This window comes from Malaclemys terrapin, chromosome 18, assembly GCF_027887155.1.
Source record: "Malaclemys terrapin pileata isolate rMalTer1 chromosome 18, rMalTer1.hap1, whole genome shotgun sequence".
Lineage (NCBI taxonomy): Eukaryota > Metazoa > Chordata > Testudines > Emydidae > Malaclemys > Malaclemys terrapin.
Genome location: NC_071522.1, coordinates 22565916 through 22590449, shown reverse-complemented (window position 1 = coordinate 22590449; position 24534 = coordinate 22565916). Strand labels below are relative to the sequence as shown.

The window sequence follows — 24534 nt, the reverse complement described above, 5'->3', positions numbered from 1 at the left end:
ACACTAATTGAATCTATTTCCCCATGTTAAGTATCCTCACACCTTCTATAAGTCATCTCGATTATCACTTCAAAGGTTTTTTTTCTCCTGCTGATGATAGCTCATCTCAATTGATTGGCCTCTTACGGCTGGTATGGCTATTTCCACCTTTTCACGTTCTCTGTATGTATAAATATCTTCTTTCAGTGTGTTCCATTCTATGTATCTGATGAAGTGGGCTGTAGCCCACGAAAGCTTATGTTCAAATAAATTTGTTAGTCTCTAAGGTGCTACAAGTACTCCTGTTCTTTTTTTAAAAAGAGGAAGTTACTCACCTTGTGCAATAACGACTGTTTTTTGAGATGTGTCCCCTAAGGGGTCTCCACTGTAGGTGTAGCTGCCCCCAGTGCCTCTATTTGAAGATTTTAGGTAGCAGTATCTGTTCTGCCCGCACATGCACCCTCCCTTCCTCGTGGTCTGCCTCAAGGCTATGTAGCACTGTGTGGGTGAATTGCCCCCAGTTCCTTCACTACGGCAGAGATCCTTGACGGGAATTCCGAAGCAGAGGGGAAGAGGGCAGGTTATGGAGTATCATAGGGACACATCGCAAAGAACCATCATTACTGCACAAGGTAACTTCCTCTTCTTCTTCTTCAAGTACAGTAACTCCTCACTGAACGTCGGCCCGGTTAACGTTGCTTTGTTATGTCACTGATCAATTAGAGAACATGCTTGTTTAAAGTTGCGCAATGCTCCCTAATAACGTTGTTTGGCAGCCACCTGCTTTGTCCACTGTTTGCAGAAAGAGCAGCCCGTTCAGCTAGCTGGTGGGGGCTTGGAACCAGGGTGGACCGGCAGCCCCCCATCAGCTCCCCTAAGTTCCCTGTGCTGCAGCCGCCCAGCAGGCTATCAATCGGCAGTTCAGCTGTCCCTCCCCCCACTGCCGTGTGCTGCTCCTGCCCTCTGCCTTGGAGCTGCTCCCCGAGACTCCTGCCTGCCGTGCAGGGGAGGGGGAGAGAGGGGTTCCCTTCCCCCTCACCCCCGCTCTTGTACTCCATCTCCACAGAGCAGGGGGGGACACGACAGGGCTCAGGATGGAGGGAGCTTGCTGGCAGCAACTGCTGTCTCAACTTGCTGATCTACAGTACTTAAAAAGGCAGCGTACTTAAATGGGCAAGGTGTGTGTCACACACCCACACAGTGTGTGTGAGAGAGTCTCTCTCTCTCTCTCTCTCTCTCTCTCTCACACACACACACACACACACATACATCTCTCTCTCTCACACACACACACACACTCTCCCGGCACTTTGGAAATAGTTTGTTTAAAACTTATACTGTGTCTGTGTGTGTGTAGCCTTTTCTCTGGCAAAAAAATTTCCCTGGAACCTAACACCCCCCGCCCTCCCCATTTACATTAATTCTTAAGTGAATCCAATTTCCCCTAACATCATTTTGCTTGAAGTAGCATTTTTCAGGAACATACCTACCATGTTAAGCAAGGAGTTACTGTAGTGTCCCTATGGGTGCTCCACTGTAGGTGACTCCACAGCAGCATACCCTATGGACAGCTGGGGCTTCCGAGTGGAGCCTATTACTGATAACGCAGTGGAGCTGAAGATGGTATCAGAGTAATTGCACAGTGGTAATTGTAATTGTAATTGCACAGTGGGTAATTGCACAGTGTTCTCTGAAAGTATGGGCAGAGGCCCACGCTGCTGCCCTGGAGATTTCAGAGATGGGGACTCTGATGGGATCCCCGGGGTACAACCTGGAATCGGGGTACCACTGTGCCCCTTAACTCTCCAGCCAGGGCTGTCTCTCACAATGTTTTTGCGAGTGACAAGCAGCAAACCCCTCCAGGTGCTGTCATCACTCAACACAACGGCATGTGGAGCCCCACACCCAGCTAAATTGCATGAATGCTCCCTGTGCCACTCATGAATCACACAGAGAAAGGCACCAGCAAATCTCCCAAGGCCCCAGCCTTGCACCCCAGGAATATACCATCTTGCACCACTCCAAATCCTTTCTTGAGGAATGCAAGTTTTTTATTAGTTCACCACTTCATCAAAGGAAAGTGGACATGTACCTTGACAGAACAAGGAGTAACGGTCTCAAGTTGCGGTGGGGGAGGTTTAGGTTGGATATTAGGAAAAACTTTTTCAGTGGGAGGGTGGTGAAGCACTGGAATGGGTTACCTAGAGAGGTGCTGGAATCTCCTTCCTTAGAGGTTTTTAAGCTCAGGCTTGACGAAGCCCTGGCTGGGATGATTTAGTTGGGGATTGGTCCTGCTTGGAGCAGGGGGTTGGACTAGATGACCTCCTGAGGTTCCTTCCAACCCTGATATTTTGTGATTCTATAATTCTTTGTAAAATGAGCAGATTTCCCAAATACTTTAGACAAACTCACTGGTAAGGATAAAATATTAAAATAAGTTAACAACTACAGAAAGATAGATTTTAAGTGATTTTAAGCGGTAGGCACAAAAGGTACCAAAGAAAATAAAAGGCAAGCATGCAGTCTAAATCCTAACCCTTATTAGACTAAGCAATATTTGGATTAAGCAGTTTTTCTCACCCCACTGCATGGTGCAAACAGGACCATATTGACACCGTATGCGCTCTTAAGTATAGCATCTTCACGCCCCCCCTGCCTACAGCTGGCCATCGTGTTTTCCATAAAAATGAAACTTTTAACCCACGTTTAACTTTTAAGCAGTCCTAGAATGCCAGCACCCTTAGGTATGTGCCTACTGTGCCTAACTGGAAATCCGGCCCTGGTTGCAGGTAGGTGACAGTCCTTAATACACAGGCTTTCCCTTTAAGCTTGGGACCAGTCTCCTCAGTTTAGGTCTTTGTCTTCCCAGCATTCTTGTTGCTTGCAGCGTAAGTGGGGGAGGAGAAAGGTACAAGCACGATGCCACATCCCTTATTTTGTACCCTCAGTCCAGGTGCCTGGACAATATTAGCCCAAACGTGCCCTGGTGGGCCTTGCTGAGTCACAGAGTTGAGTAATCCTCCTATTGTGTGATGCTTGAGCAACTCTCTTACAGAACTGTACATCCCTTGTTTACAACTCCGCTGCTGATTAATGGTTGTTTAACACCTGTCTGGGTGTTGGTCACCTCCTTCGTTGTCACTAGAGAACGAGCAATGGATGACTCTCAAACTTACACCATATTTCAATGACAGCCATACAGCAAAATCTCATAACTTTATACACACTAATGAGATACATATTTTGACAGAACAATGGTTTTCAGCAGGTCATAACCTTCCTATGAGATCTTACATAGCATGTTTTGAATGAAGTATCACAAACATACACGAATGCTGAATATGGGGTTACAGTGTGGTACTTAGAAGTACAGTACGTCAAAGGGATATCTTTAACAAACACAACCGAGTGGAAATGTATCTTGTAGAATGCATGCTACGGCAAGACACCTCCTTCATCTCGCCAGACTTAGCACTTCCCCCTCTGGTGGTGACAGGCCTGGGGTAAATCAGCCCCACTCTGGGCACTGTTTGTCTCCCCTCTCTGTGCTCCTTTCGTCATATTTTCAGGGTAGCCCTCGGGATTGGCCCAAGGGATGATCCTCCACCAAACAAAAAGCAAACAGTCTCACAAACCCAAAAATAAAGGGGGATACCTGTCCCTGCCTCCTCACTGGGTTGTCCTGTTTGCCCCGGAGTGTCAGTCCTTTCCTAGCAGACACTTAAGTTTGGCTGTTTCCCCTCTGGGAAGAAGCACAGCCTCTCACCCTGGAAAAGCTTATTTCCCTGCTGCCACTAGCCTGGGAGCAGCTTGTCTCTCTCTTCCCCCTTTCTCTCACCAGAAAGATCTCAGGCAGCCCTTAAAAGGATTCAGGTGTCCCCAATTGACCTGAGGTAACCCCTTCTCAACTTGTAGGAAAAAGGGCCTTTAACATTCAACGGCTAACATATAAGCCTTCCAGCACCTTCTTGCAGCTGTCCAGCCTGACTTTGTCACATATTCTCCCCCCTCTCAACACCTACTTGGGTCGAAAAACAGTGCACCATTGACATGTCCCAGCGTTGCCATGCTTAATCCCTGACCTGTGCTGCACTCTGAATGGAAGGGTTGTAACAACAGAAACCATCTCATTACCCTTGCATTTCTTTCTTTGTTCCAGTGCATCCATTTCAGGGGGGCATGGTCAGTGATGAGGGTAAACCTCCGTCCAAGTAGGCAGTATCAGAGGATTTCCGTGGCCCACTTTACCGAAAGGCATTCCTTCTCTACCATGGCATACTTTCGTTCTCTGGGTAGGAGCTTCCTATTAAGAAACAGGATTGGGTGTTCTTCCTTTCCTACCATTTGAGAAAGTACGGCTCCTAACCCAGCGTCAGAGGCATGGGTTTGTAGTATAAACTCCTTCTCAAAGTCTGGGGCTACTAGTACTGGGTGCTTTCAGAGGCTGGTCCTCAGATCGGCAAAAGCTACTTCAGTTGCGCTGGTCCATTTCACTATCTCTGGGGCCCAAGCCTTTATCAGATCTGTCAACGGGTATGCTCTGGTAGCAAAGTGGGGAATGAATCGCCTGTAGTAACGGCTCATGCGGCACCTCATGGTCTCAGACATCATCCAATGGTCCAGGGACATCTACATCGAGCACATCACCAGCCACCGACAGTACCATGAGGCGTGAGCCAGAGTGACATCATTCTCCCATTATGAGAAAGGGACCAAGTGACCTTCTCCGTTGGATCATATGAACTGGAACCATAAACTCCCTGAACATTAAGTCTCACCAAATGAGGGTCAATCCATCCTCATCAACATATCCACTCATTATACTCCACACCCGAACATAGCCACTCTATGAACTTCATACCCTCATATCTCAATGCCTGTACTTTGACCCATCAACGGGGATATTGCAGATTATGTATTCCTTCTGCCACCCGATCTTAAACCAAACTTTGCACCCTCGATAATCTGTACATTATTCCCTGATAACCAGAAACTTCTATGCTCAAACTCTGTTCACCTTTTTTTTTAAAACATCATCCCAACTATCCCCAGGAATGCTCTGACCTGTTTCTTCCAAATCTGTCGGGGCCAACTTTGTATCACCTCTAACTTGTTCAGTTGGGGGCGGGCTTTACAGTGCCCCTCCCCATGATGTACCCGAGGTAGTTGGTTTTTGATAGCCCTATTGAACATTTGGAGATGAAACCTGCCTTCCTCAGTATCCAGTACTGTTTGTATCTTTTCTAGGTGTCTCTCCCAGTCTGGGCTATGTATGACGACATCAGCAAGGTAAGCGGCTGCATACTTGCCACATGGACGTAACAGCTTATCTGTGAGCTGCTGGAAAGTCACAGGAGCCCCACGTAACCCAAAAGGGAGGACAGTGTACTGGTACAATCCTTCTGGTGTAGAAAAAGCAGTCTTCTCTTTGGCTTCCTTGGCCAGAGGGATGTGTCAATAACCCTTGGTCAGGTCAAGGGTGGACAGGAATTGTGCTTTTCCCAATCACTAGATTAGCTTGTCTATCCAAGGTATACAGTAAGCATCGAACTGGGACATCTCGTTTTATTTTCAGAAGTCATTGCAGAATCTCATGCTGCCGTCTGGCTTAGGTACCAGGACGATTGGACTGGACCATTGACTATGAGACTCCTCGATGACTCCTAGCTCTAGCATTCTCCTAACTTCTATCTTGATCTTTTTGCCTCTGGGATCTGGGATGCCTTAATATTCACCTTTACTCCAGGATCTCTGATGATGAACTTCTGCAGTCCTGCCTGGCTTCTCCGAGAACACATGGTGGTTTCGTTCAATCATATTCATAACTTCTGCTCGTTGTTCAGGCGTCAATTCAGAGGATATTCCCACCTGTCCCTGATGTTTATTTTCTTGGGGTGGTGTCTCTAGGGAGAGCAGATGAGCGTCCCTGTCTTGCCAGGGCTTCAATAGGTTGATATGGTAGATCTCTTCTGGCGATCAGGCTGTTGAACCTTATAGCTGACCTCCCCAACAGCTTCTATTACTTCATATGGTCCCTGCCATCTGGCCAGGAGTTTTCTCTTAGCTGTGGGGACCAGCACCACTACCGATCTCCCACCTGGAATTTCCGGGCCATCGCTCGGCGATTGTAATAGGTCTTTTGGGTCCATATGTTCCCGCACTATGGGGGTGACTTGGGCTATTCTGTCCCTCATCTGCATCACATGCTCAATGATGTTTCTTCCCTGGTTGGGCTGTTCTTTCCAGCCCTCCTGGGCAATGTCCAGTATGCCACAGGGGTGGCAACATCAGGTAAGGTAGTAAGATATCCCAATTTTTCCCATTCTGGTTCACCACTTTCCGTATTGTGTTCTTCAATGTCCCATTAAGACGTTCAACGAGGCCATCAGTCTGTGGATGGTAGACTGACATTCTTAGTCCCATTTGTGGAGCATCGCACACAAGTCCCTCATCAACTTTGACACAAAGGGCGTTCCTTGATCAGTCAAAATCTCTTTGGGTATCCCCACCCTAGAGAAAATTTGAATTAATTTCTTAGCTATCGTCTTGGTCATTGTGTTTCATAGGGGTATGGCTTCTGGTATCAGGTGGCGTAGTCCAGAATAACGAGTGCACACTGATGGCCACGGGCTAACTTCTCCATGGCAATCCTCGAATGGGACTTCAATAATTGGGAGAGGTACTAAAGGGACCCTTAAGTGTGGTGGGGGGCCATGTAACTGGCATCCTGGACAGAAGGCGCAATATCATCGGACCTCCATATAAACTCCTGGCCAAAAGAACCTCCATAGGATTCGATCTCCTATCTTATCTACCCCTACATGTCCTCTGAACAAATGGCTATGAGCTAGGTCCAACACTGCCCTCTGGTGCCTTTGAGATACCAAGAGCTGCTCCACTTCTTCCTCTTGCATTTGGACTACTCTATATAATAGGTCCCTTTTTATCATGAAGTATGGCCTGGGCCTTTGGTTTTCCCCTCCATTGGGACCCCATTCACCTCAATTACCTCTTTTCTAATATTATCATATAGTGGATCATTATCCTGCCCAAAATTCTCAAAGGAGGTTCCAATATGCCCAAATTCAAGGGGACCTATTTCTGTTTCCCTCCCAGGATTGGTCTCCGTGGAATTGGGTCCAGCTTCCAGCTCATAAACGGAGTCGCCCCCGTACCAGCTGTACAAGATTTCTTCCCTACGAGCGCAGCCTTTTTGTTCTGGGCCAAGATCCTGGTTCCCAACCTCTTGTCTGCCCTCCTCTCTCATCTAGTTTTCCGGGGCTTGCCAGTTGTAGAGAATAAATCCTCTTGACCCGGCACATCTCTTCCCCAGTAGTCCGAGAAAGTTCTTTGGCCATTCTTTGGTCTCTCTCCGAGGGTGAGGAACCAGTCATAGGAGAAGGGGTTATTTTGGCTGACCCATCCTCATAGGTCAAACGGTAGTCCTCTCATGAACCTGTCCAACACTACGACTTCCATAATCTTCTCTGGGCTGTGGATCTCGGGGTGCAGCCATCTTTTTTTTTAATTAATGGAGATATCCCCTCTCCTAGAACTGGAAGGGACCTTGAAAGGTCATCAAGTCCAGCCCCCTGCCTTCACTAGCAGGACCAAGTACTGATTTTTGCCCCAGATCCCTAAGTGGCCCCCTCAAGGATTGAACTCACAACCCTGGGTTTAGCAGGCCAATGCTCAAACCACTGAGCTATCCCTCCCCCCCAAATCTAATCTCCGCATTAGATGGAACAGGTCGAACAGCTGGGACCTCAGTGCTTTGCCATCCTGGTACCTCTAACTTGTGGAACCTCTGGGCCCTTATGGTGGTCGTCACCCCAGACTTTGCCAGGATCTCAGCCTTCAACTGAGGGTAATCTGTAGCCACTTCTGCTGCCATGTCGTAGTGGGCCTTCGGGGCCTTCCCACACAGGAAAGGGGCAAGGATGCTGGCCCACTGGTCTTGGGGCTAGGCCTCACGTAGGGCCATTCTCTCAAAGGTAAGAAGGTACGGCTCCACATCACCTTCCACTGTCATCTTCTGTAGGTAACTATTTGCCCTTAGGGACTGTGACCCGTCGTGGCCATGTGTCAGAACTGTCAGGGCTTTCTGCTGGTTCACGACCTTCTGCAGGGGGGGCTTGATCCGGGCTGCCTGGCTCATCAGCAGCTGATTCGTTCCCTGCTGTAGCCGTACTGACTCCTGTTGGGTGGCCATCTGGATCCCGACAGCCTCCTGTTGTGCTGCCATGGCCTGTACCAGTGCCCTCACGATGTCGTCCATTTTGTGGGGAGCGGTAATTTACCTTGCCACGGGTTGGTTTGCCACGGAGTCCAATCCCACTTCTTACACCACGTATGGCAGGGCATCTCCTTTGTCTCGCCAGACTTAGCACTTCCCCTTCTGGCGGTGACAGGCCTGGGGTAAATCAGTCCCACTGTGGGCAGTGTTTGTCTTCCCCACAATGCTCCTTTTGCCGTATTTTCAGGGTAGTGCTCAGGGCTGGCCTAAGGGGTGATCCTCCACCAAACAAAAAGCAAACAGTCTCACAAAACACAAAAATAAAGGGGGATACCTGTCCCTGCATCCTCGCTGTTTTGTTGTTTGCCCCAGGGTGTCAGTCCTTCCCCTAGCAGGCACTCAGGTTTGGCTGTTTCCCTTCTGGGAAGAAGTACAGCCTCTCACCCTGGAAAAGTTTATTTCCCTGCTGCCACTAGCCTGGGAGCAGCTTTTCTCTTTCCTCTCACCAGAGGAAGGGTTTTAAAAGGTCTCAGGCAGCCCTTAAATAGATTCAGGTGTCCCCAATTGACCAGAGGTAACCTCTTCTCAGCTTGTAGGAAAAAGGGCCTGTAACATTCTAGGGCTGACATATCGGCCTTCCAGCACCCTCCTGCAGCCATCTGGCCTGACTTTGTCACAGTGCGAATTCCTGACAGGAGCAGCAGATTCTGAGCACACTAACACTGATTAGTGCAACTGAAGACCCATTTAAAGAGTCTTTAGAGTTGATATTGTGGAGCCTTTGAATCTGTCCGCAAATGAAAGGAAGAGCTTGGGAAACTTTTTAAAGTCCTTAGTGCTGGCTAAGTAGAATGCTAGGGCTCTCCTAACATCCAGCATATGTAGCGTTGCCTCCCTATTGTCATGATGTGGTTTTGGGGAAAAAAACAGAGAGATGAATTAACTGATTCACATGGAAGGACGAGGTCACCTTAGGAAGGAACTTGTGGTGTATCCTCAAGGTGACTTTGTCCTCAAATGAAGAATGTGAATGGCGGATGTGCCTTGAATGCCGCTATCTCTCCTATCCTTTGAGTTGAAATAATGGCCACCAGGAATGCCATCTTAATGGATAGGTGTAATAGGGAGCAAATAGTCAAAGGCTCAAAGGGTGATGTGGTCAGGGTTCTTAGAACTAGATTGAGGTCTCAGGCTGGAGCGGGTGGTCTAACATGCAGGAAGAGGATTCCCATGCCTTTAACGAATCTGCATGTTGTTGCATGGTCGAACACTGAGTATCCGTCTATCGGATGGTGGAAGGCTGTTACAGTCACTAGATGAACTTTAAGAGAGCTAAGAGAAAGCCCGGACCATTTGAGGTCTCGAGACTATAGTCCAGAATCAATGGGAGGGAGGAAGATGACTGGTCCACTTGCTTGGAATCACACCAAACTTGGAATTGTTTCCACTTTTGAAGGTGGGTATGATGAGTTGCTGATTTCCTACTGTGCGGTAACACTTCTTTTACCCGTTCAGAGCATTCACTCTGTAGGTGTTGGAACCAAAAAGGAGTCAAGCTTGAAGCCAGAGGATCCGCATGTTGGGGTTGTTCTAAGAGAGCAGATGAGGAAGGGGCAGAAGAGGAATCTGAGGACATACTAGAACCTAACTTGTCTCGGCCAGGAGGGGGCAATCAGAATAATCTTCTCTCTCTCTCTCTCTATCTTCAACAAGACCCTGGATAACAGGTGTACAGTAGGTCCCCGCTCCATGAGAAGACGAGGGTGTCCCCCAGGGACTGTCTCCTCAATCCAGCTCTGAAGCAATAGCAAGGACTTTTCCTGTTCTGGTAAGTGCCAAAAAGGTCTATTGTCAGGGTCCCTTATAGGTTGAATATATTGTGAAGCATTGCGAGGTTCAGTTCCCATTTGTGATCATGGGAGAAGTTTCTACTAGGAAGGTCAACTATCACATTCTGTATCCATGGCAGGTAAGCAGCTGAGATGAGCACCAATTAAAAAGTTGTAGTGCTTCCGCACAAAGGGAGTGTGATCTGGCACCCATTTGATGTAGAACATGCAGGTCACACTGTCAGTCATGACCTTTGTGTGAGTATCCCTGATGAATGCGAGAAAGCGTATACAGACATTTCTGACAGCAATTAGTTCCAAGAGATTGAGGTGGAGGACCGCCTCTGAGGGAGACTGCTTGCCCTGGACCTTGTGGTTGTTCAGATGGGTTCCCCAGCCTATCAGGGAGGCGTCTGTTGTTACGGTCAGCATTGGTGGAGGTTTGACCCCAGAGAGTATCAACAGGGGCTTGTCTAACCCATCCCTGTATGGGGAATAGACAGATTTGAACCACACCTGCAGACGTCTCATGAATAGCCAGGCATTTTGCGTCACAAATGTGCATGCCACCATGTGTTCAAGGGCTGGAGGCAATTCCTGCCCGTTTGAGGGCCAGCCTGGACTGTCTCTATGAGGCTCAACAGGGCGTTGAATCCATGCAAGAGGAGGAATGCTCTCACCTACACCAAGTCGAGTTCAGCCCCAGAGAAGCAAGTCATCCAGGCATGTGTAGATGACAATACCCAACGTTCGTAGGGGTGCCACTACAATGGCGAGGACCTTGGAGACCATCCTGGGTGCAGCTGAAAAGGAGCACCCTGTTTTGGATACTGGTTTTGCCCACAGGTGAATCGAAGAAATCTCCTGTGAGATGGTTGGATGGAAATATGTAAGTAGGCATCCTGTAGGTCAAGGGCCAGAAACCAATCTCTTTGCTCCAGAGATGGAATAATAGCTGCTCGAGTGACCATCTTGAACTTTTGAGCCTTCACATATCTGTTTAGTGCCTGTAGATCTAGTATGGGCCTCCAACCTCCCTTTGACTTGGGTATCAGGAAATACCTGGAGTAAAAAAACATTGCCCCTGAGGTGAGTGGGGACTGATTCTTTGGCCCCTAGGTGGAGCAGGTGATCTATTTCCTGAGGCAACAGTGTCTCGTGAAAAGGGTCCCTGAAGAGGATGGGGAGGGAAGATGGGTGGGGAGGAGGCACATGAAGTGGATGGAGTAGCCCTTTGAAACAATCTCCAAAACCCACTTTTTGGAGGTGATGTTCTTCCAATTCCGTAAGAAATGAGTCAGGCAACTACCAAATGGGCATAGAAGCACCGTATCTGGCAGCTGATTGCATTGCAAGAAGTGGTCATTCGGGGCCTCAACCTAGGAGTCAAAATTGGTGTTTAGAAGACGCGGGTCAAGAGATCGAGGGAAGCTGACTACTTCCTCCTCTGGATCCGGGTTCTCTTGCGCTGTGGTTCATAGTAGCGCTGTGATGGAGGGAACTGGGATAATCAGGATCTGTGAGGTGGTTGTGATGTAAATTTCTTCTTCTGCCTTGGTGTATAGATATCCAGGGAGTATAGTATGGCTCTCAAGTCTTTCAGGGTGTGGAACGACATGGCGGTCTTGTCAGCGAATAGTTTGGGCCCTTTGAACAGGAGATCTTCAACCACTGCCTGCACCTCTCTGGGCAACCATGAGATGTGTGGTCAGGATGCCCGACTCATTACCACCGCCACTGAGCAGGCTGCTGTGTCAGCCACATCCATTGCAGTTTGTAGCGCTGTTCTTGCTAGTAATTGTCCCTCTGTGATGATGGCCTGAAATTGTTCTTTTTGTGCTTCCAGTAAGTGGTCAATAGAAGTACTCAGTTTTCAATAGTTCATGAAAACATATTTGGCCATTAGGGCCTCATGTGAGGCCCTGAACTGCAGTGTCACAGACAAGTATGCGCCTTTTGTCCCAGGAGATCTAGCCTCTTCCAGTGTCTAGGTAAGGGGTAGATTTGGACTGATATTGCTTTTCCCGAGCATTCACTGCATCCACCATGACACAGTTTGGGTGAAGAGGGGAATGTAATACTTTTTATCGGCCCTTTTGGATGTTGATGCAACAGAGGCTGGTGTCTGCCATATAACCTTAGCTGGGTCCTCGGTGACTGGAATGGTGATTCTAGAAGAGGAGGAAGCATGTAATATATCCAATAGTTTATGCTAACGTATGCCGCAGTGAAGTAGACAGCAGAACTGCTATACTTTCCATTCAAGGCCAAAGGCGGTCGAGAAGCAACTGAGGACGGTTTGCTCTCTCAGCGCTACATAGCCTTGAAACAGACCACGAGGGAGGAAGAGCACATGTGGGGGCCGGGTGGACATTGCTATCTGTAATCTGCGATTAGAGACGCAACGACACAGATACACCTATGGTGATGCACCCACAGGGACTCTACTCAAAGAACACCAACAATTACTACTACTCAGGAACATTTTGCTTTCTTATTTTTCTAGGGTAGCTTCCAGGGAGTTCACCAAAAGCACCAATGGCCAAGTACTCACGGATTTTCTTAGGCTGCTTGAGCTGGGAATGCTGTCCCCCCTTTCCATCTGATGGCCGCTTCTTTCCATGCTGTTTGCTCAAATCAAAGAAAAACTGACAAGCTGGTTCTTCCTGGTCAGAAAAATAAAACCAAAGTCAATTGTGCTCTGTCTATATGATGAAGCCCCACCTAATATACAAAGAGGTCCTTCTGAAAAGGCTGTTTGTTACACAGCAGATAAGTGACATAATGGTTTGATCTTCTCTCCTACTAATACAATGAAGTCCATCTGCCTAGTAACCACATCCCAAGCCTGGGAGACTTGTCTAGACCAGTTATCCCCCTTCCCTATTTCAGCAGCCCCTCTTACTTGTGTTTTTCAGAAGGCACAGAAGCACTTGTGGGAGAAGGAAAGAGTGCGCGGGGGAAATGGAACTGGTGGAGTGCAGGGCTGCACTGACAATTAATCAGGACTCTAAGGGCTATATTCTAACGGACAAAAACCATGCCAACCGCAGTCACTCTAGCTTCACTGTGGAGGCCTGCCCTACATGGGCCCAGCATGCAGAGAAGCCCACGGAAAATAGGTCCCAACAAGCAGCCTAGTCACTCAGATTGATTTGGAGCATGGCCTGCAGTATCTACACACTGTTAAAGGTAGGCAGCAACTATGTGCTATACTACAGAATACCACAGGCCACACTGAGGCTGTTCCTGAGATTGTGCATCAACCCAAACCATCCCTCCGAAATTCAAAGCACTTGGGATGGAAACTCTCAAAGGTCACAAACCCAAGCACTGTTTTACGCTGCAGAAGAAAGCAGCAGCTCACTCACTCAAAGGCTGAACATATTGTACCTCTGCACCTGAGAGCATCTTTGGCTGATGTGCCTCTTTCCCAGATTTCCGATATGGGTTTTCAGTGACATCCTGTGGCTGTTTCACTAGCTCTGCAGGGTCCATTGAGCGCATTGGGAGAATACTGAATGCATAGAGATACTGGAAAAAACAGAAAGGACTCAACGACTCAGATTCAGCCACCGAAGAGGCGCTGAGACGCTAACGCTGCAAATGAACAACTAGCTTCACAACAAGAATTCAATTCATTTTACATTTCCATTTTTTAGGACCTTTTTGAAAAGCAGCAGCATATCTGGAAGTAATGCCCATTAAATGGATTAGAGATAATAATAGGGAAAAGTGATAAATCTTTCTTCTATTATTCTGATGACACTTGTTCACAATTCCAGCCCCCACCTCCCTAAATCTTTCCCTCCCTAAGGTTCCCTGGATTCCAGGTCCCAACACTTCCAAAAGACCAACTGCCCTTTCAGCAGCAATTTGTTCCCAGTAGCAAGTTTTAATTTACTCTTTTATGCAAATAATATTTGGAATATCAACCAGCTCCCAGTTTAGATTTGGCCACAGGAAACCAGAGGCTAATCTGGGTGGAAGACCAACATACAGCTGCTTGGGACTTTAGGCAGAAGGCAGTTTCAAACCACCACCTCCACTGAAGGCCCTACCTCTTTCCCACCCATTGCCTCTCTTCACTTCAGCCTCCACAATGTGCTTCATTAACAAAACTACAGAGGGTAGTTTGGAGAACTGGAGAATTATTTAACTGGTGCATTGTACAACATCCTGGAACCCTATATTTACCCCATCATATAATTAGGATATATTTCATACAAAGCATGCCATGTAGGATATCACATGAAAGGTCATGATCTGCTGAAACCCATTTTTCTGTCAAAATATGTGTATCATTAGTGTGTATGAAGTTGTGAGATTCTGCTGTATGGTTGAAATAGGTTATAAATTCTCCAGTGACAACAACAAAGAAGGTGACCAACACGCAGGCGGGTGTTGAACAATCATAACCAGTCATTGACCAGCAGAGGAATAGTAAACAAGTGATGTACAATTCAATGACAGTTGTGGAAGCACCACACAATACAACAGGGACTGCTTAACTCTGACTCAGTTGCACTGAGCACTTCTGAAAAAATCTATCCAGATGTTTTTACTGCGGATGATTTCATCAAATGTCTATTTGCTAGCTTTCCTCCTTCTGCCCCCCTCAAACAACCAGAAAGCCCACAATATTTTCAGTGAATTGTAAGGGTTTCCATGACACTTCAGTTCATAAAGGAGCTGGACTGCAGGAAGGGGAAAGTGGAAAGTAGATGTGAGGAAGACAGGGATGAGAGGCAATGAGGCAGAGGAAGTAGGATACAATTAACTGTCTATCTCACTACAATATTTAAGGATTTTTTTTTAAATTACTTTAACCTTGTGGGAGGGGGTGACAGACTGTACCCCTGTATTCACCCCAGCCCACTATTGTAATAATCTTTGTACAAGGTATGCCTTGTGAGCTATCATTTGAAAACTCTTATTTGCTGGTCATTATTGTCCTTGTAAAATATGTGTAGCCACATTGTTAAAGTTATAAGATTCTAGTATTTGGTGTTACTAAAACTTGTTCTAAGTCTGGGGAGTGGCCAAGCCAGTTTCTCAGAGACAAGGGGCAAGCTGATGCCTCTGCCAGGTGTCAACAAGGTCAATGGGTCATTTATCTGCTCAGTGGCTATTCTTTAGCTGTAAAGGGGGCAGGGGAGAAAATCTACATTTTAGTAAAGAAATAGCAGGGCGTTCCCATCCAGACTGTCTGTCTATCACCGTGCTCCCAGCTGGAAATGCTTCTGAAAGGGAAGACAAGACTATAAAAAGAAGGGGCAGTACGAACACACGCACACACACACGCACGCACACACGCAATCAAGTCACTGCGCGAAAAGGGACAAAGGAATCAGCCATTAAACACAAGAAGGGGTCCTAGCCTAAGAAGTCTGGCCAGTCAGACTGCTGAGAGCACGAGGAGAGAAAACACTTTATTTTGAGTTTACCATCGTTTGTTAGTTTTTAAGTGGGAAAAAAACTAAAACTAAAACTTATTTCTTTGTAGTTAATAAATTTGTTTTATTGTTTTATGTAATTCAGTGTGTTTGAACTGAAGTGTCTGGGAAACTCCATTTGGGGTAGCAAGTTACGTGCATATCATTTCAATTAATCAAATGACGTACTTCATATAAGCTGGTATTGTCCAGGAGCGGGCCATGCAGTACAAGATACATGTTTCTGGGGGGAAATCTAAGACTGGGAATAATCTGGGTATAAACATGGCTGGTAAGAGCCTAGATGTGGCTGGCTGTAACTCACACACAGACCAAACTGGGAGTGATTTACATGCTAAAGGCTGTTGGTGCGCAGTCTAGGACTGCAGGTTACAGCAACAAAGCAATGTAAAGGGCACCCCAGGTTAGAGGACAGGGGTGACAAAGGTACTCACTAGTATGGATGGTACCCTGGGTATGACACAGAGGGGAACAGACGTGATTTTAAAAATATTTTCTCTGTTTTTAACCTCATCTATCAAACATTATGGGATATTACTTGAGTGATGAGATTCCAACTTTGCTCTGTTGCAAGTCTGTATGTAACTGTGACATCAGAAAGGCCCCCTCAGCCAATGAGTGACCCAGGCCATACTCTAAAAGTAAATTAGGTGTCCAAAGTCATGCTTGTTTCCACAATATCTATATTTGACAGAAGAAAATAATCAAGCATTTGTCATTACCTTTTTCTTGCTTGTATTGCCAACGTTGGCAAGAGCTATAAATCTGCTCACATGCTGTGCATTCTCCTGTAGGACCACATGGTTTCTTTGGAAAAACAAACATTTTAAATGTATTTTTGACAAAATTATTACAGCAGACGCTATTGTTTGCTGAGAACTACCACTAAGAACCAGTACTCCTGGGGGAACACTGCACACGCGCAGAATTCCCCACAGATTTATTTGCTTCCCCGCAGAAAAATGACTTTCTGATGGGGAAGCAAAGGGAAGCCACAAGCGCAATCACGCGACCCTCCCCAGCAGTATGTTTCAGGTGCCCAGGGCAGCTGGCAGGGGGGTAAATCACTGTGGGGCAGGAGGTGGGACTGCGGAAGACCCAGCTGATGGCTCCTACCCTGCACCAGGCTCAGCTGCTAGTCCTGGCTGGGCTGGGCGGGGACGGGACTTCCTCTTTCCCAGCACAGCATCCAGGGTGGGTCAGACCCACCCCCAGATTTCTCCCCTGGCTGCAGGAAGCACAGAAACTCCCTCCCCCCACCACACACTTCCTGTACCCATTGCTTCTCAACTGCAGGGGGAGGGATCTGCTCCCCCATCCACCCAACTCTGTGGATCCAGACCCCCCCCCATACACTGAGCCTCACCCCCACTCCCTGCACTCAAACCCTCTGATGAGCTCTACTCCCCTTGTACCTGGACCACCCCGACGAGCCACCCGCACCTGGATCCCCACCCCACCAGCATCTGGACCCCCCACTGAGCCCCCCAGACCTCCCACCGAGCTCTATCCCCCCCCACACTCAGACCCCCCTGCGCAGAGCCCCGACGACCTTCACCTGGACCCCCCTGCAGAGTCCCATTACCCTTGCACTCAGAACCTCCCCCACAAGCCCCTGTGCATCCAGATCCCCCCTCACACCCAGATCCCCCACTGAGCCACCCACATGCAGATTGCCCTACACAGAACCCTCTCAACCTACACATGGATCCCCCCACATTAAGCCCCTCCACACTTGGATTCTGCCTTGCTGAGTCTGCCTGCCTCACACACAGGGGCAGGGTCCTGGGGTGTTCCTGGGGCAGGCTGGATCCTTGTGCCATGTCAGGGTTGGGTGCAGCCTCACACTGAGTCTGTGTCTGGGGAGGAGCTGCACAATGATCTCCCACCTCCGTGCAGCCAGAGGCCTGTGCTCCCCAAGGCCATGCTGGAGCCTCCACATTTATTTGACAAATAAAATTTGCAGAATTTTAAAATATTTTTTAATTTTTTGGCACAGAATGCCCTCAGGAGTAAACCAGCCAGGGAATCAATATACAGCCTGTTGTAACTGTTGCTGGATTTTCTTCAAAGTTGCCTGAGGAATGGCATAAAGATGTGGGTACGTGGAGCTCAATTCCACAGAGTGCTGAGTATTTTCACTCTGATCCAATGAAGTACTTACGCTGTGCTTAACGTTAACATTGTCAGACTTGGCTTCATTTTTATTTACAGGTCCAATTATTACACTGGAGACAGAAAACAGCCTCAAATATTGTTTAATTATTAATTATAACTTAAAACAATTCTCTGACTCAGTGTTTCTGTAATGGTTCATAGATTCTAAGGCCAGGAAGGCCCATTATGATCATGTAGTCTGACGTCCTGTGTAACTCACGCCACAAAAAACACCCAATCTTGATGCAAAAATTTTCAGTGATGGAGAATCCACCACGACCCTGGATAAATTATTCCAAAGGTTAGTTACTCTCACCATTAAAAATGTCTGACTGGTTTCCAGTCTGAATTTGTTTAGCTTCAGCTTTCAGACACTGCATCATGTTATACCGTTGTCTGCTAGATTGAAAAACTCATCGTTAAATATTTGTTCCCCTTGTAGGTACCTATAGATTATAATCGAGTCACCTCTTAAACTTCTCTTTGTTAAGCTAAATGAACTGAGCTCCTTGAGTCGATCACTATCAGGAATGTTTTCTTGAAGGGCCAAAATCCCAATAATATGTATGTAAGATCTTGACCACAGTCTCTGTTAAGAACCTTTCACAACGACCCAAATTCCACGACTTGGTCTGAAGCCTAGTTACCAATGGACAACACAAGGCTAAAGGAAGCTGGGATAATCAGATGACCTTGTTTGTTTTAACTATACATAAAATAAGCGGAGACAGCATAACTCCAGGAGAGCAGTAATTGGGAGGCTTATCACGAGTTATAGGCACATAACTCACTAAGAGGAGCCTTAAAGTCTGGTCCCTGGTTCAGGAAGAGATAACGGTACATACTCCCTGAATGCCGACCAGGGTTCAGGGAGAGGCCTAGCAGGATAGCATGAGTTATGGCATCCTCCCTTACAGATGCCAATCCTAGTTCGCAGAAACGCAGTGGTAAACCATACACGATTGTCATTGCTGTTTACTGTTCTTTTTGCTTTAAACCCTCCAGGAATGTACCTGTGGGCCAACCTGTCTGGAAAGAGCCACCATCATTTCTCTGGACCTGAAATCAGAATTTAACTTACACATTACAAGAAGAGAATTTTGAGGGATAACACCTGTGTACTAGCAAACATATTAACCCGAGCTATGGGCGGAGCCATTATGTAATCTTTTAGACTATTGGCTTATTGTGCTAATTTTGTCTTGCTGCTAGAACCTATCCAGGGGCTCGGGAACTTGCTTCTCTCTGCCCATTGGCACCCTACATAATCTATTGTAATCAATTGTTTAGCAGTGTCTCACTGAGCCTAATAAGCAAAGGGACATTCCGCCAGCGCTGTGCGTAATAAACCCTCATGCTTAACTCTACACTTCCTTCATTTCTAATCCTTTAATCACTCTTCTGGCTATTCTCTGAACCCTCGCCAATTTATCAGCATTCTTCTTCAATTGTGGGCACCAAAACCGGACACCAGTAGTGGTAGCGCCAATGCCAAATACAGAGGTAAGATAACCTCTTACTCCTACTCGAGATTCCCCAATTAATGTATCCCAGGATTTCATTCGTTCTTTTGGACACATCACCACATCAGGAGCTCATCTTCAGTTGATTGTCTCCCACAATCCCCAAATCATTTTCAGAGTCTTTGCCCTTGCAAGGACAGAGTCCCCCATCCTGTAAGCATGGCCTACGTTTTTTGTTCCTAGATGACAGGATGGCATGCATAGTAAAATGCATACTGTTTCCTTGAGCCTTGTTTACCAAGCAATCTAGATTGCTCTGAATCAGAGACCTGCCCTCTTCATTACATGCCACTCCACCAAGTTTTGTGCCATCCGCAAACTTTATCAGTGATGCTTTTATGTTTTCTTCCAGGTCACTGATAAAAATGTTAAATAGCGTAGGGCCAAAAACCAATCTCTAGGGACCCTACTGCACACAGACGTGCTTAATGACTATTCCCCATTTACTGTTACATTCTGAAATCTTATCAGTTAGCCAGGTTTTATCCATTTAACATGTGCCATATTAATTTTATATCATTCTAATTTTTTAAAATCAAAATGTAGTGCAGTACCAAGTCAAACACCTTAGAGAAGTGTAAGTGAAGGATATCAACACTATTATCTTTAGCAACCAAATGTATAATATCTAAAAAGATAGTTAATTTGACAGGATCTATCCTCCAAAAACCCATATTGATTTGCTTTAATTACATTACCCTCATTTAATTCTTTATTAATCAAGCCCTGTATTAGCCATTCTATTATCTTGCCCAGGATTGATGTCAAACTGACAGGCCATTACCCTTTTCAAAAGTTACACATTAGCTTTATTTCAGTCTTCTGGAACTATCCCAGTGCTCTAAGACATATTGAAAATCAACATTAACAGTCCAGTGAGCCCTTCAATCAGCTCTTTTAAAACTCTTGGATGGAAGTGATCTGGCTGAAAAAAATGTCTGATTTTAGTAGTTTCTGTTTAAGACTCCAGAAATACTAGTGGAATGCAGTGTTATGATCAGATAAAATGGGACTGTGTCACGTGTGTTCCCTAAATACATAACAGAAATATTTATTGAACACTTCTGCCTTTTCTGCATGAGGATTGATAATCCTACCATTTCTATCCAGCAATGGACCAGTGCCACTGTCAGGATTCCTTTTGCTCCTAATAGATTTAAAAAACTCCTTCCTATTATCCTTAACTCCGCTAGCCATAGATTCCTCCTTGTGTCCGTTGGCTTTCCTTTTTAATTTTCTACAATTGCTAACTTCAGATTTATATTACTATAAATTTCCCCTTTCTTCCATTTGTTATATATTATTTTATTAATTTTATTAATAAAGCCTTCACCACTTCCCCTTTAAATAACCATTAGAGGTTTCCTTCTCATTTGTGAGATTGTGGCTTTTGGGGCATCTAGGAAGGTGTTCTTAAATGATCCCCAATTATCATTCACATTTTTCTGATGAAAATTTCTTCCCAGCTAATCTGACTTATAATCGTTTTTAGCTTTGTGAAGTGGGCCCCATTAAAGCACCAAGTATATATATATATATATATATATTCCTGGTCTGGACTTTATTCTGCTTACACATTATAAATGATCAAATCATGATCATTTGTACCTAAACTGACCTTAAATTAAGTTCTGTGATCAGTTCCTCTTCATCTGTTAAGATAAGATCTAATGTAGAATTCCCATGTACTGATTGCAACACTTTTTGAGGTAGGAAATTGTTATTTGTAGGGCTGTCAAGCAATTAAAAAAATTAATCACAATTAATCGCGCGATTAAAAAAATTAATTGCACTGTTAAACACCATTTATTTAAATATTTTTGGATTTTTTTCTACATTTTCAAATATATTGATTTCAATTGCAACACAGAATACCAAGTGTGCAGTGCTCACTTTATATTTATTTTTGATTACAACTATTTGCACTGTAAAAAAAACAAAAACTGCATTCAAAAACAATGTAAATTTTAGAGCCTGCAAGTCCACTCAGTTCTACTTCTTGTTCAGCCAATCGCTCAGAAACAAGTTTGTTTGCATTTGCAGGAGATAATGCTGCCTGCTTCTTGTTTACAAAGTCACCCGAAAATGAGAACAGGCATTCTCATGGCACTTTTGTAGCTGGCATCACAAGATATTTATATGCCAGATGCACTAAAGATTCATGCTTCAACCCCCATTCCAGGGGACAGGCTTCTATGCTGATGACTGATTCTGCTTGATAACAATTCAAAGCAGTGAGGACCGACACATGTTCATTTTCATCATCTGAGTCCGATGACACCAGGAGATTTTCCTTTTTGGTGGTTTGGGTTCTATAGTTTCTGCATCGGAATGTTGATCTTTTAAGACTTCTGAAAGCATGCTCCACACCTCGTCCCTCTCAGATTTTGGAAGGCACTTCAGATTCTTAAACCGTGGGTCGAGTGCTGTAGCTTTCTTTAGAAATCTCACATTGGTACCTTCTTTGTGTTTTGTGAAATCTGCAGTGAAAGTGTTCTTAAAACAAACGTGCTGGGTCATCATCCGAGACTGCTATAACATGAAATATATGCAGAATGCGGGTAAAACAGAGTAGGGGACATTGAAATCTTTGGGGGAGAATTCTGTCACAAATTTCATTGATGCATTTTTTTTTAAACTGGCGTCATCAGCATGAAAGCATGTCCTCTGGAAGAATGGCCGAGGCATGAAGGGGCATACGAATGTTTAGCATATATGGCAAGTAAATACCTTGCAATGCTGGCTACAAAAATGCCACGCAAATGCCAGTTCTCACTTTCTGGTGACATTGTAAATAAGAAGTGGGCAGTATTATCTCCTGTAAATGTAAACAAACTTGTTTGTCTTAGCGATTGGCTGAACAAGAAGTAGGACTGAGGGACTTGTAGGCTCTGAAGTTTTACATTGTTTCGTTTTTGAGTGCAGTTATGTAACAAAAAAAAGTTGCACTTTCACGACAAAGAGATTGCACTACAGAACTTGTATGAGACGAATTGAAAAATACTATTTTTTTATCACTTTTACAGTGCAAATATATGTAATCAAACATATATCCTTTGATTTCAATTACAACACAGAATACAATAAATATGAAAATGTAAAAAAAATCCAAAATATTTAATAAATTTCAATTGGTATTCTGTTTAACAGTGCAATTAAAACTGCGATTAATCGTGATTTTTTTTTTTAATCGCGTGAGTTAACTGTGATTTAATCGACAGCCCTAGTTATTTGTAATGTTTACAAAATCCAAGCATTGGTAGCATAAGACCTCCAGCATATGTCACTCAAACTTAAGTCCCCCCATGATCACACATTTTTCTCTTCTCTTTACACATTGTAGATTGGTGCGTAAGGAAGCAAGCATCCTGTTCCATGTGTAATTTGGTGGCCTGTAGTAGAGACCAACTAATACCCTGTCTTGTTCTTTATATATTAGGACATAGATCCATAAGCAATCAAGATCATTTTTTTCTGAGTTATCAGTGACTCGGAAAAAAGTTATGCCATCCTCCGTCCCATCGTCGCCCCCCCGCCCAACACACACACAGCCACTCCCCTTTTGCTCGCACAATCCTTCCCAAATAGGTTATAACCACTGGCTTTAACATTTCATTTTATGAATCATCCAACCAGGTTTCATTTATATCAGCTAGATAAAATTTATGCTCATAAATGAGCAATCCCAGTTCCTCTTGTTTGTTACTCAGGCTCCAAGAATTAGGAAAATTTCAAGAATTCAATTCAAAAATTTCTTCTCTTCATGTCATTTGCTTCTTTGCTTAATTTTGTTCTCAACATCTCAATTTTGTTCTAAGGACTCATATCTTCCCTCTTTTTACCATCCCCTTTTACTATTAGTTTAACTCCCTCCTGGCTAGTTAGCTAGCCTGTCCTCCAGGAGATTGGAGGTGAAGGCTATACAAACTACGCAGGCCCCTCTCCCCATAGAGCATGGACCAACATTCCATAAAACCAAAGCTCTCCTACCCAGCAATTCACATCCAGACTCTTCTGCCTTCCTTTGCACATAGGATATGAAGGATCTCAAAGAAGATTGTTTGGACACTCTTCTTCAGCATGCTCCGAGTTCACTGAGGTCCATCTACTATCTCTGAGATATCTCCCAACACTGTGCTGTTACTGCCAATTTGAACCATCACCAATGGATCCTTCCCCGTAGACTTAAAAAGCTTATTCAATCTTAGATTAACATCTCATGTCTTGGCTCTGGAAATGTAGCACACTCTCCGGTTGTCCTCCTGTCCCTTGCAGAATACTATTTCAGTTCTTCTGAGTACTGAATCCTCAACAAGGATTGTCTGTCTTCCTTGGAAAATTGGAGAACTCTTTGTGGGTAAGCTTGATATTCTTATAGGTTGGGCAGAGCTGCCACCCACACATATGTTCCATACATACAATCATAGAAGATTAGGGTTGGAAGAGACCTCAGGAGGTCATCTAGTCCAATCCCCTGCTCAAAGCAGGACCAACCCCAACTAAATCATCCCAGCCAGGGCTTTGTCAAGCTGGGCCTTAAAAACCTCTAAGGATGGAGATTCCACCACCTCCCTAGGCAACCCATTCCAGTGCTTCACCACACTCCTAGTGAAATAGTTTTTCCTAATATCCAACCTAGACCTCCTCCACTGCAACTTGAGACCATTACTCCTTGTTCTGTCATCTGCCACCACTGAGAACAGCCTAGATCCATCCTCTTTGGAACCCCCCTTCAGGAAGTTGAAGGCTGCTATCAAATCCCCCCTCACTCTTCTCTTCTGCAGACTAAATAAGCCCAGTTCCCTCAGCCTCTCCTCGCAAGTCATGTGCCCCAGCCCCCTAATCATTTTTGTTGCCCTCTGCTGGACTCTCTCCAATTTGTCCACATCCTTTATGTAGATTGGGGGGTCCAAAACTGGATGCAATACTCCAGACGTGGCCTCACCAGTGCCAAATACATCTCTCCCTTCCCTTGGGCCCAAGCAGGCCCAAGGGAAAGTATCTTTCATAGTTTCCACAATGAGGACCTGGTATCGATAGGAACTACTAGGTGTGTGGAATTTGTCCTGCTTCTCTTCCCTGTGGTGGCCAGTCTGCCTAACTTCATCTGTCTCCAACCATGTAGAATGCTGCTGTGACCTCTTGGTGAGGAAACGTGTTTTGTGAAATCCACAGTAGCAGTTATTCTATTTGTAACAAATTCATAGGGATGTATTGCTGACATTTATTATCAGCAGTGGGTCGACTTCCTAGTGTAGATGGGGGTTATGGCCAAAAAATATGCTTGAGATGAAGTCAGGGTGTACGCTGGAATAAATTAAGGTACCTACAAACTATCATGCGGCTTCAGTAAA

General features: G+C 45.4%; 1 protein-coding gene across 3 annotated transcripts in view; it reads right to left on the bottom strand.

The window, feature by feature from the left end:
• Window positions 1-24534, bottom strand: part of CWF19L1 (CWF19 like cell cycle control factor 1) — a 54224-nt gene that overhangs the window by 14601 nt on the left and 15089 nt on the right. For all 3 annotated transcript variants that reach the window (XM_054008492.1, XM_054008495.1, XM_054008494.1), the window contains exons 7-9: window positions 16223-16307; window positions 13438-13578; window positions 12599-12710 (exon numbers count right to left, since the gene is read on the bottom strand). In XM_054008492.1, coding sequence (XP_053864467.1) covers window positions 12599-12710; window positions 13438-13578; window positions 16223-16307 — 338 coding nt within the window. The remainder of the gene's footprint in view (window positions 1-12598; window positions 12711-13437; window positions 13579-16222; window positions 16308-24534) is intronic.